The 17,506-nt window shown below is 56.3% G+C and overlaps 1 protein-coding gene across 4 annotated transcripts in view; it reads right to left on the bottom strand.

The window, feature by feature from the left end:
• PHC2 (polyhomeotic homolog 2) overlaps positions 1-17,506 on the bottom strand; it is a 105,306-nt gene that overhangs the window by 47,011 nt on the left and 40,789 nt on the right. For all 4 annotated transcript variants that reach the window (XM_050931196.1, XM_050931197.1, XM_050931198.1 and 1 more), the window contains one exon: positions 15,676-15,909. In XM_050931196.1, the coding sequence (XP_050787153.1) occupies positions 15,676-15,822 (147 nt within the window). In that variant the 5' untranslated portion in view covers positions 15,823-15,909. Of the gene's footprint in view, positions 1-15,675; positions 15,910-17,506 lie in introns of those variants that run through there.

The raw sequence follows: 17,506 nt of genomic DNA, 5'->3' as shown, positions 1-17,506 counted from the left end.
CACAAATCAGACATTAGGAATGGCAATATACAAAAACCTGTAGGAGAACACTTCAACCTCCCTGGCCACACTATAGCAGACCTTAAGGTGGCCATCCTGCAGCCAAAATACTTCAGGACCAGACTTCAAAGAGTAACTGCTGAGCTTCAGTTCATCTGCAAATTTGACACCATCAGCTCAGGATTAAACAAAGACTGTGAATGGCTTGCCAATTACAGAACCAGTTTCTCCTCCCTTGGTTTTCACACCTCAACTGCTAGAACAGGGCCTCATCCTCCCTGATTGAACTACCTCATTATCTCTAGCTTGCCTGCATATATATATACCTGCCCCTGGAAATTTCCACTACATGCATCTGACGAAGTGGGTATTCACCCACAAAAGCTCATGCTCCAAAACGTCTGTTAGTCTATAAGGTGCCACAGGATTCTTTGCTGCTTTTACAGTCTGCTCCATGTTAGACCCTAGTATATTAACCATACAGCCCTACCATCATGGGCAGAAACCCACCCAGCATTTATTAATATCTAAGAGATACCTGTAACCAAAAGACCTTAAAGCACTTTGCAGACATTAATAAACAATACCTTAAACAACATGCTGGGAAAGGTCAGAATGCTCAATCCTTTTTAGAGGTGGGGAAACTGAGGCACAAAGAGGGGCTACGCCCACAGCCACAAACCAAGAGCATGGGGTAGAACCCAGTGCCCCTCTCTAACCAAGCAGGCCTTGAAGTTGAGAGCAGAAGGTACTGGCTTGGGGACAAAAATCCTGATTAGAACATTGTAGGGCTCCAAACAAGCTGCCAAGAGACAGGAAACCCAGAAGTAAGAAAGCACTGGGCAAATCGCTACTCCCCTCGGCACCTCGACAACGGAGCAAAGGCAGCACCAGGCGAGCTTCAGCGTAGCTCCACTGCCCCCTGCTACCACAGGCCATCCAGAGCTCACACCTCCAGCTGGCGGCAGGTGTCGGACGCACCCAGACCCCATGGCATGAGGATCCCGGATCACCCCTCTCACTTGCATGACAGCTCGGGAGAGATCGCAAGCCCGCCCCCGCAGGCCCAGAGCATCCCAGCTGCCATGGGCCAGTCCAAGCTGGACCTCAGAGCAGCAATCAGACTCCATTTCAGCCCCCGCCCCTTCGCAGAGAGACCCTCTGCCCCTTCCACACAACACCACAAAGTTCAGCCAATGACTAAAATAAAGGCTTTACCGATATGCACTGAGCCAGTCCCCTCATCCCCTCGCCCGCTGCAGCCTCCCTGGCACACCTCTCCCCCACAGCCCATTCAAAGCACTGCTGAACTCACCCCGCAGGGGGCCCGTCGTTCAGACCATGTCACCGCCTCTCTAGATCCCGCTGCATGGCTCTGCTCCCACAACTCACCCACCTTGGGCTACCTCTGCCCACCCCGGCAGGACACCAGCCTCAGCAGCCCCCCCACCCCCCATCTCCTCAGGGCAGCACGCCCTCCCTGAACTGATCTGTGAGCCCACTGCCCTCTCCTCTTTCCACCCCTCTCCGTGTAGGGTCTTTAATGGGGATCAGCCAATGGATGGGCAGAGGAGACTTGACAGAACCCCCAAGGACACAGAAACATGGGTAGGGATGTCTGCAAACCACACGCTCCTCCATTGTGTCTGGCCCATGGCACCCACGGCGGGTCGCCCATTCTCTGTGGCCAAGCCACTGCCGTGCCAACCCCAGAAGGGTCTGCCACTCCCCCATCCGGGGCAGATGGTCAGACAAGGTGCAGGGCTCAGGGCCCTTAGGCGGGTAAGCTCTTTGGGGCAGGAAGTACATGTGTGCGCACACACCCATCCCCTGGGCACTGCCCCTCTAGGAACGGTACCACAGCCATGCCTCAGTGCACACAGGGCCACCATGCATGCTCAGCCCATGCAGAGCCACGCCCCAAAGACCACGCATGTGTTTCTCCTCAGGGGGCTGATTCCCAAAGGCTGCTGTTCCTCCTCCAGGCCCAAAGCTCCGGCTGCTGAGTCGGAGCACGGAGGCTGGGGACCAGCTGGCAGGAGTGGGGGAGCTTGTTCTTGTATCATGCATGGGGGTGCAGAGGGTTCGGGGGTTGTTAGTACCAGTCCCCCAACGTCAGGGTGTCCCGGGAGCAGTGTCTGTTGTATATATGGAAGGGTTGGTTTTATGTCGGATACAGAACTCAGGGAGGCCAACCAAGAGAGGAGAAAGTGTCTTTGGAGATTGGGCTGGTAACAAACTCCAGAGCCGCCTGGTGTCAGCAGGAGCCCAGGAAGGTCCCTGAGTTGCCAAGTGGGCCTGGGGCACCCCCCCACCCCCATCTCTAAAGCAAAGAGTGGGGCCAGAGCTGGTGACACTTCCATCACAGCTCGGGGCCTTCAGGATGCAGCCCCCTCAGACAGACCCCAAACCAGGTTCCCATGAACCAAGGCCAGGTGTGCAAAGAGGCTGGGCAGGTTGGGGACAGGCTGGGTGCTGAGCGTTCCTGGACATCTGGCCCCATTGGCGGGTGCTGAGCCATTGATAACCTGGCCCCAAGTTTCCTGCAGCACCAACAGCTGCACTGTTCCCACAACACACAAACCAGGGGTCACCTAATGGAATGAACAGGCAGCAGGTTTAACACAAACAAGAGGATGTACTTCTTCACACAATGCTTAATAACACGGGGAACCCACTGCCGTGGGATGTCGTGAAGGCTAAATTCACGGAGGATGGGTCCATCAACGGCTATTAGCAGGATGGCCAGGGACGTAACCCCATGCTCGGGGCAACCCTAAACCTCTGACTGCCAGGAGTGGAAGACAGGGTGTATCACTCCAGGACTACACACTCCCCAGAGCTCTAGTCCTGGCGCTGTAGGACACTGGGCTAGATGGACCATTGGCCTGGCCCAGAACTGCAGCTCTTATGTTCTGACTGACACCACAAGCTGCCGATGCAGACTGCCCAGGGGAGCGGGGGGGGGGCGGGGGGGGGGGTAGGTTTGCCTGGATCCCCATGAACAGCCAAAAAGGGGAGGGAGAGGCAATCAGCGCTATGATTTACCATCATTATTCCCTGCCCTGCTCAGTGGCTTCTTGCAGCAACATTGTCCCAGGGAGCTGGGAGGGCCCATGGGCCCCCCAGGAGAGGGAACGAACAGCGACAGAGAACGGCAGGTTCCAGACTCAGGTCCCTGACTTTGCTGAGGCCTCAAATCAGAAAGAAAACTCCTTCCCCCCCCCCCAAAAAAAATCCCCTCCCAGCTCCTTCCCCCCAAATACTCCCCCCAGCTCCTTCCTCCGCCCCAAATATCCCCGCCCAGCTCCTCCTCCCCACCCAAATACCCCGCTCCTCGCCCCCCAGCGCCTTCCACCCCCCATATCCCGCGGCTTCTTCCACCCAACCCCCCCAATACCCAGCGCCCACCACCTGACCCCCTTTGCCCCCCGGCACTGGCCGAGCACCGGGCACTCACTTCGCTTCTGGCTGCGCCGCGGATCCTCCTTCCGGGGGAGGCACCAGCGGCGGGGTCCGGCCCGCGGGCGCTCCAGCCGCTGCCGGCCGCTCCCCGCGCCGGAGCGAGCCCCCGGGAGTGCCCGGCTCCGGCTCCAGCTCCAGCCCCGGCCCCGCGCCACTGGCTGGGCGCTGCCCGCGCTGCTCCGCCCGGCGTGCGGCACAAAGAGCGGCCCCCTGACCCCGCGGGAGGTTCCAGATCCGGCCGCCTCCCCCCGGGGCAGAGCGCGGCCAGGCGCTGCTGCTCGGCGGCGGAGCGGGGGGTGCAGTTAGCGAGCCTGCCAGCTGCGTGCAGCGCCAGCGCCAGCGCCAGGCCTCTCCCCCGGCTACACTCCTGGGGCTGGCAGGTTGTGTTCCAGCCCTGGAGCTGAAGGAGATCCAGCGGGTCAGCTAGTCCCGCCCCAAGCCCTCAGGTGGTGCCGGGCTCTGTGTCCCTTGTTTTGTCACGTTACTGGGTCCCCCACCACCACTGGGCACAGCCTGGCCTGCTCTAGACACAGGTGGAGCTTTTTCAGTTTGGGGGGATTTTTACCAGTCTAGCCGTACTGGTGTAACCCCTGGCATAGATAATAGGCAGAAGCTCTCATGGTATCCACACTGGGGCCGGTATAGTTCTATCCACGCTGGGGGTTTGTGCTGCTTGAACTAGAGTGATATTGGTGAAGCTGTACAACTTTCTAGCGTGGACACACACACACACACCCTTAAGAAATCTCACCCTCAGGAGCTTTCCTGAGATAAACATTTCCCTTCCCTCAATTTCATCCCATCCCGCTATTTCTTACTGTTACAGAACAATTCTGCAGTAACCACCCAGACCCTACAGTGCTGCGGTTTTGAGTCTGGATCATTTGTGCACAATTAGTGTAAGACTTCCCCTTAGGGAAGAATCTCTGCTCCCAAATACCTCCCTGAGCACTTCCTCCATGCCGATGACACCTTGTACCCCTATACCACAGTCAGTGTGGAACTTTGCGCAACTTCTCTTTGAGACGACTGCTTGACAGGAGGCCTTTAAATGTCTGGCTCCTGGAGTGGGTTGATAAAGATCCCTTGCATTCCATTCTGTGTAGCTCTTACCCTGCTAGATCTGCCTCTCCCCTCTGCTATTCTAGAACCCAGTCCTACAAGGTGCTTGTAAGGCTTTAACGCCAGGCATTGTTTTTGTTTGCATGACCTGTGGGCAGCAGCTCTGAAATTAAGAAATGATTCAGTCAGAGACATACTAAGACAGAGTGAACATTACTGTCCCATACACTCAGCTGTTAGAGAGAACTGCACCACAACTAACAATAAGCATGTCTCCAAGACCTACTTGGCCATTCAGTGAGTTAGACAGAACTTGTAGGGCTGTGTAACAGTGCCACCTGGTAACTTTACATAATATTACAGCGCTGAGCTTCCCTCGGTCATGTGAGATTTGAAGCTACTCAGCACTTTGCAGAACTGAGTGAAAGGGAAGAAGACAGCAGAAGTGAGGAAAGAAAAGAGATGGCAGCACCTATTCTGTGCCAGGGCATAGTATGGGGGGGCAAGTATGGGCGGAATGGGGAATACCCATCCCTCAATCTGTTATGGGGGGACTCCCCTGTCATGGAGTGTGGGGGAGTCAGGGCCCTGTACCCTCACTTCCTGCGATTTACTGTGACTTTTAGCCAGCCAGTAAAACAGAAGGTTTATTAGACAACAGGAACACAGTCCCAAGCAGGGCTTGTAGGTACAACCAGGACCCTTAGCCAGGTCCCTCTGGGGGGCAAGGATCTTAGACCCCAGACGTGGGGTTCCTGCCTCTTCCCAGCCAGCCCAAACCTGAAACTAAAAACCTCTGCAGCCAGCTCTCTTCCTTTGTCCAGCTTCCCGGGCAAAGGTGTTGACTCCCCCCACCCTCCTTCCTGGCTCAGGTTACAGGCTCAGGTCCTGTCCCTCACCTAAAGTCAGCCCCTGCTCTCCCATCCCCCATGCAGACAGTCCCTGCTGCGTCACATCCCCCACTGAGGAACTAGGACCCGCTGCTGTACATGCAGTCTCTCTGTTGCACATCTGGGGTTTATTTTTGTTACTTTACTTTTAGTCTCCCTAACAAGCTGTTAATGAGCTGCCAATTACTTATGTATATCAGGAGTTCAAGTGACTGCCAAATCAAACCCTTGTGAGGAATGAGAAGCACCAGAACTTAATCCCAACAGGACAGAGGCCTGGCTTCTTCTGGCACCAGGTTAGTGCTGTAGCACATCACAGAGAGAAGGGAGCGCTGCAGGGGAAGCAAAGGGAGGATGGGGGGTCCCTACATTTTATTATATAATAATGATTTTCGTATTTACAGAAGCCTAGCATTCAAGAACCACCCTACAAGAACAAAACTGCATGTACGCCACACTGCTCATGAGCAACCCTACAATAACACAGCAGCGGGCGCACAACACAATGGAAAGGCAGCGTGTTTCAGTCCCACGCATTATTTTGCAGATAAGCAGTGGTGAGACACAATGATCTGAGGAATGTCAGGAGCTGGCTCTCTCCTGGAGCTGAGTTCCCTGGGGCACAGCAGAAGTTACATTTCCAAATGACTGGCAGCAGCAGGGCCAGGATTAATTTCACCGGGAAGGTTGGGGGGAGGAGAGGGGAAGGCCAGCACAGCCAGGGGTACCTCTCAGCAGAGGGGAACCATTCAGAAGTCACACCCTGAGGGTTACAGGGTGGCCCAGCTAGGGAGAAAAACTCCCCCTGGTGATTTCTCCTGCATGAGGAAATACTGGGTGACTGAGTCCCTTCCTTCACTGGTCATATCCCCCCTCTCTCTTCACACATCTTCATTCACATTCCCCCTCTCCCTGCCCAGCCCCCATCATTACAGCTGCTCCAAAGCCAGGGGAAACGAGCTTGGAGGAACTTCCGGGTTTCAATTTCCAGCACCAGTTCTCACCAACGTTTCTATCAGAATTGTTGTTGAAGTTTTTCACTTGCATTTCTCCCACAGGAAGCCGGTCAGTGACAAATGGCAAAGGGGTTTCTGATAAAAAAAACGGTGGCAGGAAATGTTCAGGAAAATGAGAAGTGTCGATAGTGGTCAATTTCTCCAGAGGGGTTTGATTTTTAAATAAGGCCACATTCCCACAAAACAGCTGTTAGTGTGAAACGTTCCTGAGTCCTATTGTGGCTCAGTCACTCAGGGCTAATCTTACATGCAGAATGTCTGCCGCTTCCACTAAGGCCAGGTCCACACAACGGACATCGCCCTGTCCATCGGGCTGTCCTGGGATGTGATCCCTGGCTCAGCATAGGCCTGGCCTTAGGGTGGTGGAATTGGTTTAATGAAACCAGTGTAACTTTGCGGGATAACAGTGTATCGCTGTGAGCCTGGTGTATATCGGTTTTATTTGCCCTCTCTGGGCTTTTCTGCATGGGAAAGTTGGCCAATCTCACCTAAGGTGTGAAATCAATTTAGTTCAAATGGTGCAACCCTGGTGCGGACACTCTTACGTCACTTTCAGGGTGGGTTTTTTCAGTTCAGTCGTTCTGGAAGAGGTCTAAGGCACAAAACTTGTACCATTGTAACTCACAACCGAATGGCTACAGCAGTGCAGCCCTCCTTAATGGGGATACAGCGAGACCTTTATTTCTGTCCTGTTCTATGCCACTCTCTTCTCTATAGTCTCTTTTCTTGCCCTAATCACTGTAGTATCTGAGCCCCAGCCAGTTGCGCATTGAGTCATGTGACTAAGATCTGCCATGTAAGGTTTGTCCCAGGAGAGAATTGTTTGTGCAGCCGAGAGAGGTTTGGTTTCGTTGGGTTTTGTTGACACATCCAGGTTGTTCAGTGTTTGTATTAGTGAAGACAGGACGGAGCAGCAACTGGCACCTAGACTTGTTCCCCAGTCTGGCACTGACCCCTTGGAAGCCCTGTTGAGGGCAGAGGAGGTCACCCATATTGTAGAGAGTTCCATGGGACCTGTGGAGCAGTTATCGACCATGGTCTTCATGCCGCAGCATGAGGCTCTTTCAGCTATCCTGGCTGAACACCTTGAAGATACAGACTGAGACGTTGGACTTGACTCTGCTCTGTGGGAAGGCAGCGTAGAGAGTAGGAGATGGGCTGATGCGCTTAAGATTGCTGAGCAGACAGGCTGTACTAGCTGGAGTTTCTTAAGCGCTGAAGGCTTGGTGCCTAGGTTTGTCACTGCCTAGGTCCGCCTGGGAGCTGGTGAACGTGTGAATAACAAGGGCCAAGTCCTCACCTGCTAGCATGGCACAGTGTCTCAGCCAATTGGAGATGGGAGAAAGCGTCACCCCCAGACACTGCTATGGAAGAGCTCAGAATCAGCGAGGAAGCCAGGAGCTTCCTGACCCAGGCCCTGAATTGGCCAGTTGTGGGTGTGAAAGTGCCACCAGGGGCAAACTCCTCTGCCCTGAGCATCACCGCTGCCCCCTTGGGTTCCAGTACAAAGGTGCTTGTCCCAGTATAGCTAGTCCCACAGGGGAGGGGAATAAGCTAGACTGGTCTAAGGCACCTTATCCAGTATAAGCGCATCCCCACAAGGGATAACTAAGGCTATGATTTAGTCAGAGTATTTTTAGTAAAAGTCATGGACCAGTCACGGGCAATAACTAAAAAGACATGGCATGTGACTGGGCCACAACTTTTACTAACAATACCCCTAACTAAATCTTAGGTGCCGGGGGGCACTCCTGCTCTCGGGGTGGGGGGGTTCCAGAGGACACTGCTGCTCCTTGGGGGGAGTGGGCACTCCAGAGCCCCGCCACTGCTGCTGGGGGCGGGGCAGCCCAGGGCACTGCTGCTGCTTCTGGACTGCTGCTCTGGGGCAGTACCTGGGACCAGCTGCCTGGGGCCAACTGAGCAGCAGCCGGTGCGGCTGGCCCGAGGGTCGCCCTAGGGTGAGCTGCACCAGACACTGTCCTGGAAAGTCATGGAATTCCTGACTTTGTGACCTCTGTGAAAGACTCGCAGCCTTTTGTATATCAGTAAAAACTCACACCCCAAAGTGACAGCAAAACTGTGTGTAGAGCAGGCTACACTCCACCAGAATTAGTGTCCCACTTGCGCTGGTACTGTTTAACAGGGCCCACACTTTACAGGGGAACTAAAGGCACAGACCCAGCTTCCAACCACTCAGGCTGTGTCCACACAGGGATCTGACTAACCCGCTGCCAGGTTGTGTATGGACAAGGCCAAAGGCAAAGATTGGCGCTTTGAGGGGTAAATCCAAGATAATTTCCTGCAGCTGTAAATCTCTGAGCTCCCAAGAAGCCCAACAGCCCCAGAAGATCCAGCCCAGCCCGCTCCTCAGGGCCACCCCGGGGGGAAGCACTCAGTGACAGGGAGGCTTTGAAAGGACCAGGCTCAGGGATAAGGCAGGGGAGCGGGGGGAGCAGAGGGGTACAACTCCCCTCAAGCCAGGACAAGTGCCCTACCCACTGTCCCCCAGGCCTCGCAGTGACCACTCCTCAGGCTGGGCTGGGCTGGTTCTGGAGCTTTCTGCACTTCCTGCCAGCACCTGGTGCCAGCTCCCCACCTCCTCCTGGGGAGGGGGGGATATTGCGCCCCTCTCCTGCTGCCTCCCCTTCCCTCTCCATCTGCACCCCCATCCACCTGCTCCACAAATCTCCATTAAATCTCTCTTGGGAAGTGGCATAATGTTCTAAAATATTTTGAAGTGTAGGAAGGCCATTCCCACTGGGTGGAGGTATCGGGGCCGTGGGTGTGAAAGCTCATTTTCGTTGCCCTCTGTTGGACTCTCTCCAATTTGTCCACATCCCTTCTGTAGCGGGGGGCCCAAAACTGGACGCAATACTCCAGGTGTGGCCTCCCCAGTGCCAAATAGAGGGGAATAATCACTTCCCTCGATCTGCTGGCAATGCTCCTACTAATACAGCCAGCTCTCCTGGACTCCTTTCCCCCTCAGATTAGCCTCCCAGGGGATCCTGCCCATCAGTTTCCTGAGGGAGTCAAAGTCTGCTTTTGTGAAGTCCAGGGTCCGTATTCTGGTGCTCTCCTGTCTTCCTATACACACTGCACCTGAACACAGACATGCTGCACACACACTGCATGCAAACACTTCAGACACACACGCTGTACACATGCATACTACAGACACATGCTGCAGACACACTGCATATACGCACCACACACACACATGCGAACACACACCCCCCACACACATATGCTGTGTGCGCACACACACATTACACATCTGTGTGCCCTTGCTTGGAGACATGAACACCTTCACTTCTCCCTCTACCTCCCTGTGCCCGGTCACCTCACCATGATGTCACGAGGTCACCTCAGGACATGGATGAGTAACACCAGCCCCAGGATTGGGGAGCCCTCCCCCACCCGCTGGTTGTCCTGGACTGCAGCAGCTATGCCCTGGGCAGCGGGCTGGATCTGTGACTCCAGGCAGGTCAGTTGGATATTCTGGGGCCAGCACTTGGGGCTGCCTTTAAATACATTGAATAAATAAAGGGGCCCCTCCAACAAGTGGAACTGAACTGAACCATCCTCTCCCTCAGTCCCGGGGCCCCAGAGCATGACCTTCCGCCCACGTTTGTTTTACTGACAGCCAGGGCTTGCTCAGCCTCTGTGGGTGTATCACAGCCTCAGCTAGAGGTAACCTCAGGGCCTTGCCCCACAGAGCTCACAGCCTGAATAGACCAGATAGATTATTAGCCCCAATTTAAGGAGGGGGGAGACTGAGACACGGAGACAGAAACATGAAAAGTCACTAGCAGAGTCAGTGCTGGCACCCATATTGGCTGAGTGGCAGGCCAGAACCATGTCCAAAGAACCACTGGGGGCCCCGTGGGCGGTAGCTACAGAATCCAGGGATGGATCACCCCCACCCCTCCACCCTCTCAGGTATTTAGTGTCTCAGCACATCATCTGCATGGCTGATTAACTGCTATTGATTATCCCCCTTCTGCTGCCTCGGGCCCTCCCCCCCCCCCGTTTCATTCCCATCCCTCCCTCTCTCTCTTTCACTCCTTTGTTACTGTCCACACCCTGCCCTCCCATCCTGCTCAGCCCTCCCACCCCCAGGGTAGAAGAACATACAGACCACTGGGCTAGGAAGAGCAGCTGGGAGCCAGGGAAGACCAGGGCCCATAGCCAAGGGGGAGGGGTCCCAGGCATTTGTTCTGGGGTTCAGGGCGAGTGGAATTGCCCCAGGTGGTTCCCAGCTCAGACATGGAATTGCTCCTGGGAGCTCTGCCCACCAGATTCAGAACCAGCCCTGATCTGGGGTGCTTCTGGAGTCCCCTAGGTCCCAATGTGTGAGGCAGTGATAGAGGAAACGGGGGGCACTGCCCTTGGCGGCCTTTCACGTCCATATGGTGCCTTTCCAAGCATATTATGCAGTTGACCAAAGGAGGTGGATGACATGAATTTTCACATGGGGCTGGAGAGCAAGCCCACCTAGCACACAGCCAGCAGCAGGAGCTGTCCCATGGGGCTGGCTTCCCACTCTGCCATGACTGAGGCCAAACAGGAAGGACGGTGCGACCCCATGTGCCAGGTGGCAGTGCGCAGGGCGGGGAGCCAGGCCCAGCTCTGCAGGAGCCCTGGCTGCCAGGTGAGCATAAGATGGGCTCACTCTCTAGTCACCCCCTCCTAGGCCTTCCCTCTGCACCAGGCTGGGATTGGGCTTGTGCACGGCGTGGGTGTCACGGAGGGGGCAGCGGAGGCGGCCTGCATCCACTGAATAGGGAAGCACTGCTGATATCCATTGCCCCTGGTTGCAAAACCTGGCCCCACCACTGCTGAGCTCCTCTCAAATGTCCAGTGCAGTGCAGCTGGGCACCCAGCCATTGGAGCACATGCACTAAGGGCCCATGGCAGTCAGCTCTCATGGTCAGAGGCCTGGAGGCCAGTAGAGGGCGCTGTGTGACCACAGGCCCTACAGCCTGGGGAGGTGCTGGTGAGGGGGCTGCTGTATGTAACTGGTCAGAGGAGCCTGGCCCTGCTCCGGCTGCAAAACCGGGGAACACCAGAGTGTCTGAAGCTGTGGCAGGAAGCAGGAGGAACTGGGAGCCCAGGGCCTTTGCCAAAACCAGGAACTCCCTGAGATTGTGTGTGTCCAGTGTGGGTATTGTGTGCAGTGTGTGGGCATATGCATGTGCTCTGTGTGCATGCATGCACATGGATTGTGCATTTGTGTGCAGTGTACATTGTCGTGTGTGTGTGCGTGTCCTCTGAGTGTGCACACATGCTCGTGTGTGTGTTCTCTGAGTGAGCCTGTTTGCATGTGCAGGGACTGGAACACTTTGTGTCTACCTCTCAGGCAGAGGAGCCGGTTCCCCCAACCCCTGGCTCAGGGCTCTGGGTGCTGATTGTCCCCTGACTGGCAATAGCTCCCTAGGCAAGCAGGGAGAAATTCCAAAAACACTGGAAGGAAAGAGACCCAGGGTTTGAGAGTGGAAAAGTCCCACTGGCTCTCACAGAGAAGCTGCCCCTGGATTCCCCAGCCATGGAGTGTAGCAGAGGGAGCCCACTCGCAGAGTCACAGAGTCATTTCTAGAGCTCCTGCTAGGTTCAGGCCTATTGCTCTGCAGGACTTTTCTCAGGGGTCAAGGCCCCATCAGAAATGAAAGCACCAGCATGAGGTAAAGGCTCTGGACTAATAGAACTGACTGCCCAGCCAACCCCATGTTCTCATGGAATGCCTATGCTTCCTTTCCTTCCCTGAGTGCTGGGAAAGCACTCCCTGCACTCTGCTGTTATTTCGTTATTTTATCAATAAAGCTTTAAACGTAAACCCTTGGTGTGCTGCATCATCTCCTCCCTGAAAAGGTCTGGAGCCCTCAGCCTAATCAACTGATGCCTTTGAGCAAATTAGAAACAAAAATATAATAATGATAATTGGAGCTATACCTATCTCCTAAACTGGAAGGGACCTTGACAGGTCATTGATCCAGCCCCCTGCCTTCACTAGGCAGGACCAAGTACTGATTTTTGCCCCAGATCCCAAAGTGGCCTCCTCAGGGATTGAGCTCACAACCCTAGGTTTAGCAGGCCAAAGCTCGAGCCACTGAGCTATCCCTGTCCCCTAACTTCAGTGTGCAGAGCTTGTCCTTTCAGTGTCAGGGCTCCGGGATCTCATTGTGCAGAGTTCATCCCATCAGCGCTGGGGCTCCAGGACCTCAATGTGCAGAGCTCGTCCCGTCAGCGCTGGGGCTCCAGGACTTCAATGTGCAGAGCTCGTCCCGTCAGCACCAGGGCTCCGGGGTCTCAGTGCGCAGAGCTCGTCCCGTCAGCGCTGGGGCTCCAGGACTTCAATGCGCAGAGCTCGTCCCGTCAGCACCGGGGCTCCAGGACTTCAATGCGCAGAGCTCGTCCCATCAGTGCTGGGGCTCCAGGACTTCAATGCGCAGAGCTCGTCCCGTCAACTCCGGGGTCTCAGTGCACAGAGCTTGTCTCGTCAGCGCCGGGGCTCCGGGATCTCAGTGCGCAGAGCTCGTCCCGTCAGTGCCAGGGCTCCGGGATCTCAGTGCACAGAGCTCGTCCCATCAGCGCCAGGGCTCCGGGATCTCAGTGCGCAGAGCTCGTCCCGTCAGCGCTGGGGCTCCGGGATCTCAGTGCGCAGAGCTCGTCCCGTCAGTGCCAGGGCTCCGGGGTCTCAGTGCACAGAGCTCGTCCCGTCAGCACCAGGGCTCCGGGATATCAGTGCGTAGAGCTCGTTCCATCATGCGCCGGGGCTCCGGGTCTCCAGGACTTCAATGCGCAGAGCTCGTCCCGTCAGCGCCGGAGCTCCGGGATCTCAATGCACAGAGCTCGTCCCGTCAGCACCAGGGCTCCGGGATCTCAGTGTGCAGAGCTCGTCCCGTCAGCGCCGGGCTCTGGGGTCTCAGTGCGCAGAGCTCGTCCCGTCAGCGCTTGGGCTCTGGGATCTCAGTGTGCAGAGCTCGTTCCGTCAGCGCCGGGGCTCTGGGGTCTCAGTGTGCAGAGCTCGTCCCGTCAGTGCCGGGGCTCCGGGGTCTCAGTGCACAGAGCTCGTCCCGTCTGCGCCGGGGCTCTGGGACTTCAATGCGCAGAGCTCGTCCCGTCAGTGCCGGGGCTCCGGGACTTCAATGCGCAGAGCTCGTCCCGTCAGTGCCGGGGCTCTGGGTCTCCAGGACTTCAATACGCAGAGCTCGTCCCGTCAGCGCCGGGGCTCCAGGGTCTCAGTGTCCAGAGCTTGTCCCGTCAGTGCCGGGGCTCCGGGACTTCAATGCGCAGAGCTTGTCCCGTCAGTGCCGGGGCTCCAGGATCTCAGTGCACAGAGCTCGTCCCATCAGCACCAGGGCTCCAGGGTCTCAGTGTGCAGAGCTCGTCCCGTCAGCACCAGGGCTCCGGGGTCTCAGTGTGCAGAGCTCGTCCCGTCAGCACCGGGGCTCCGGGGTCTCAGTGTGCAGAGTTCATCCCATCAGCGCTGGGGCTCCAGGACTTCAATGTGCAGAGCTCGTCCCGTCAGCACCGGGGCTCCGGGATCTCAGTGCGCAGAGCTCGTCCCGTCAGCACCAGGGCTCCAGGGTCTCAGTGTCCAGAGCTTGTCCCGTCAGTGCCGGGGCTCCGGGACTTCAATGCGCAGAGCTTGTCCCGTCAGTGCCGGGGCTCCAGGATCTCAGTGCAACAGAGCTCGTCCCATCGCACCAGGGCTCCAGGGTCTCAGTGTGCAGAGCTCGTCCCGTCAGCACCAGGGCTCCGGGGTCTCAGTGTGCAGAGCTCGTCCCGTCAGCACCGGGGCTCCGGGGTCTCAGTGTGCAGAGTTCATCCCATCAGCGCTGGGGCTCCAGGACTTCAATGTGCAGAGCTCGTCCCGTCAGCACCGGGGCTCCGGGATCTCAGTGCGCAGAGCTCGTCCCGTCAGCACCAGGGCTCCGGGATATCAGTGTGCAGAGCTTGTCCCGTCAGCGCCGGGGCTCCGGGGTCTCAGTGTGCAGAGCTCGTCCCGTCAGCACCGGGGCTCCGGGATCTCAGTGTGCAGAGCTCGTCCCGTCAGCGCCGGGGCTCTGGGACTTCAATGCGCAGAGCTCGTCCCATCAGTGCTGGGGCTCCGGGATCTCAGTGTGCAGAGCTCGTCCTGTCAGCACCGGGGCTCCAGGACTTCAATGCGCAGAGCTCGTCCCATCAGTGCTGGGGCTCCAGGACTTCAATGCGCAGAGCTCGTCCCGTCAACTCTGGGGTCTCAGTGCACAGAGCTTGTCTCGTCAGTGCCGGGGCTCCGGGATCTCAGTGCGCAGAGCTCGTCCCGTCAGTGCCAGGGCTCCGAGATCTCAGTGCACAGAGCTCGTCCCGTCAGCACCGGGGCTCCGGGGTGTCAGTGCACAGAGCTCGTCCCGTCAGCGCTGGGGCTCCGGGATCTCAGTGCACAGAGCTCGTCCCGTCAGCGCTGGGGCTCCGGGATCTCAGTGCACAGAGCTCGTCCCGTCAGCGCCGGGGCTCTGGGACTTCAATGCGCAGAGCTCGTCCCGTCAGTGCCGGGGCTCCAGGACTTCAATGCGCAGAGCTCGTCCCGTCAGTGCCGGGGCTCTGGGTCTCCAGGACTTCAATGCGCAGAGCTCGTCCCGTCAGTGCCGGGGCTCCGGGACTTCAATGCGCAGAGCTCGTCCCGTCAGTGCCGGGGCTCTGGGTCTCCAGGACTTCAATGCGCAGAGCTCGTCCCGTCAGTGCCGGGGCTCCGGGACTTCAATGCGCAGAGCTCGTCCCGTCAGTGCCGGGGCTCCGGGACTTCAATGCGCAGAGCTCGTCCCGTCAGCACCAGGGCTCTGGGGTCTCAGTGCGCAGAGCTCGTCCCGTCAGAGCCGGGGCTCCGGGGCTCCAGGACTTCAATGCGCAGAGCTCGTCCCGTCAGCGCCGGGGCTCTGGGGTCTCAGTGTGCAGAGCTCGTCCCGTCAGTGCCGGGGCTCCGGGACTTCAATGCGCAGAGCTCGTCCCGTCAGCGCCGGGGCTCTGGGGTCTCAGTGTGCAGAGCTCGTCCCGTCAGCGCCGGGGCTCTGGGGTCTCAGTGTGCCAAGCAGGGTCTCCAAGAGGATGTGAATGGGAAGCATGGGGGTTGCCTGGGATTTTCTCCCATCCCAGCCACCCAAGAGTGACACTCAGTTCTAGGGCCCCCCGGATCCTGCCCATTCCTTGGCACCTCTGCAGCAGCACAGCCTGGCTTCCTCCCCCACCCTGCAGGTCCTTACCTGGACGGTCTGGCGGTCTGGGATCCCACTGTACACAGAGATCTGGGGTCCCGGCTGGCGCCCATTACTACTGCTGGTGCTGCTGGCAGTGCTGGTGCTGCTGGTGCTGCTGGAGGGAGGTGGAACCTGCAGCTGCTCATTCTCCATGGTAACGGTCCTGGGCACCAGTTGTGGCAGGAAGAAGGAAATACCAAGGCCGAGGTGGTGGGAAAGGGGATTCTGGTCAGGTTAGAGCTGGAAGGAGACAAAAGTAGGCAGTCAGGCTTGGGGCATGGAGCAGTCCCAACCCCTCATACCCCAGCTGGGGCACTGACCCCTCTTACTGGCCCACAGCTGATAAGATGCTGCAGCCATGAGGAATTCTGGGGCCATATTCTCTGCTGCATACAGCGGGGATGCTGTCAGGGAGCCAGGTATGGGCTGTCTCTGGATGTAGGTAAGAACAGCTTTGGGGCTGCTCTAAACTGTGCCAGCTGGCTGCGGTCCCCAAGGAACCAGCCTGTTTCAGTCAGTCTCTTTCCCTGCCCCTTCCTTCCCTTGACACGTCCCCAGCCCCGTGAGGCACACACAGGGCTGCCGTACGGAAGGTGCTTGTAGGAGCTGATTCTGCTGGCTCCTTGCCAGCTAGGGACCCAAGGATCCCAAAGGATCATTCCTTTGTAAAGAGGAATGAATCCAGCCTCAGCAGCTCTCTGGGGTGCACTGTAAAGATAATTTGCCCCTTTAAACAGAGGCAGAAACTAAGGCACATTGATTCCAATGCCAGAGGGACCACTTGGATCACCTAGTCTGCCCTCCTGCACAGCACTGGCCAGAGACCTGCCCCACAGCAACCCCTAGAGCAGAGCTTTGAGAAAACAGCCAGTCTTGATTTAAAAATAATCAGTGATGGAGAATCCACCACGATCCTTGGTATATTGGTCCAATGGTTAATTACTCTCATTGTTAAAATTGTACCTTATTTCTGAATTTGTCCAGCTCCAACTCCCAGCCATTGGGTTGTGTTAGACCCTTCTCTGCTAGACTGAAGAGCCCCTTATTAAGTATTTGTCCCCCATGTAGATACTTACAGATTGTGATCAAGTCGCCCCTCAACCTTCTCTTTGTGAAGCTGAATAGATTGAGCTTCTTGAGCCCACCACTATAAGGCAGGTTTTCTAATACTTCAGTCATTCTTGTGGCTCTTCTTTGAACACCCTCCAATGTATCACTGTCCTTCTTGAGTTGTGGGCATTAGAACTGGACACGGGATTCCAACAGGGGTCGCACCAGTGCCAAATAGAGAGAGCAAAATAATCTCTCTGCTCCTACTAGAGATTTCCCTGTTTACGCAACCCAGGATCACACTGGGAGCTCATGTTCAGCTGATTATCTAGCCCCCACCAGAGTCACTGCTTCCCAGGATCGAGTCCCCCACCCTGTAAATAGGGCCTACATTCATTGTTCCTAGCTGAATACATTTACATTTAGCCATATTAAAATGCATGCTGTTTCCTTGCACTCAATTTACCAAGCGATCTAGATTGCTCTGAATCAGTGACCTGTCCTCTTCATTATTTACCACTCAACCAATTTTTGTCATCGTCAAACTTTATCAGTGATGATTGTATCTTTTCTTCTACGTCATTGATAAAAATGTTAAATAGCGCAGGCCCAAGAACCAAACCCCACTGGAAACACACTTGCTCGATGATTCCCAGGTTACAGTTACATTTTGAGACCTATCAGTTTTTAATCCATTTAATGTGTGCCATGTTAATTTTATGTCATTCTTGGTTTTTAATCAAAATGTTATGCCGTACCAAGTCAAACACCTTACAGAAGTCTATTA

Source organism: Gopherus flavomarginatus, chromosome 21, assembly GCF_025201925.1.
Source record: "Gopherus flavomarginatus isolate rGopFla2 chromosome 21, rGopFla2.mat.asm, whole genome shotgun sequence".
NCBI lineage: Eukaryota > Metazoa > Chordata > Testudines > Testudinidae > Gopherus > Gopherus flavomarginatus.
The sequence above is the reverse complement of the archived record's forward strand: the minus strand, read 5'-3'. Positions and strand labels throughout refer to the sequence as shown.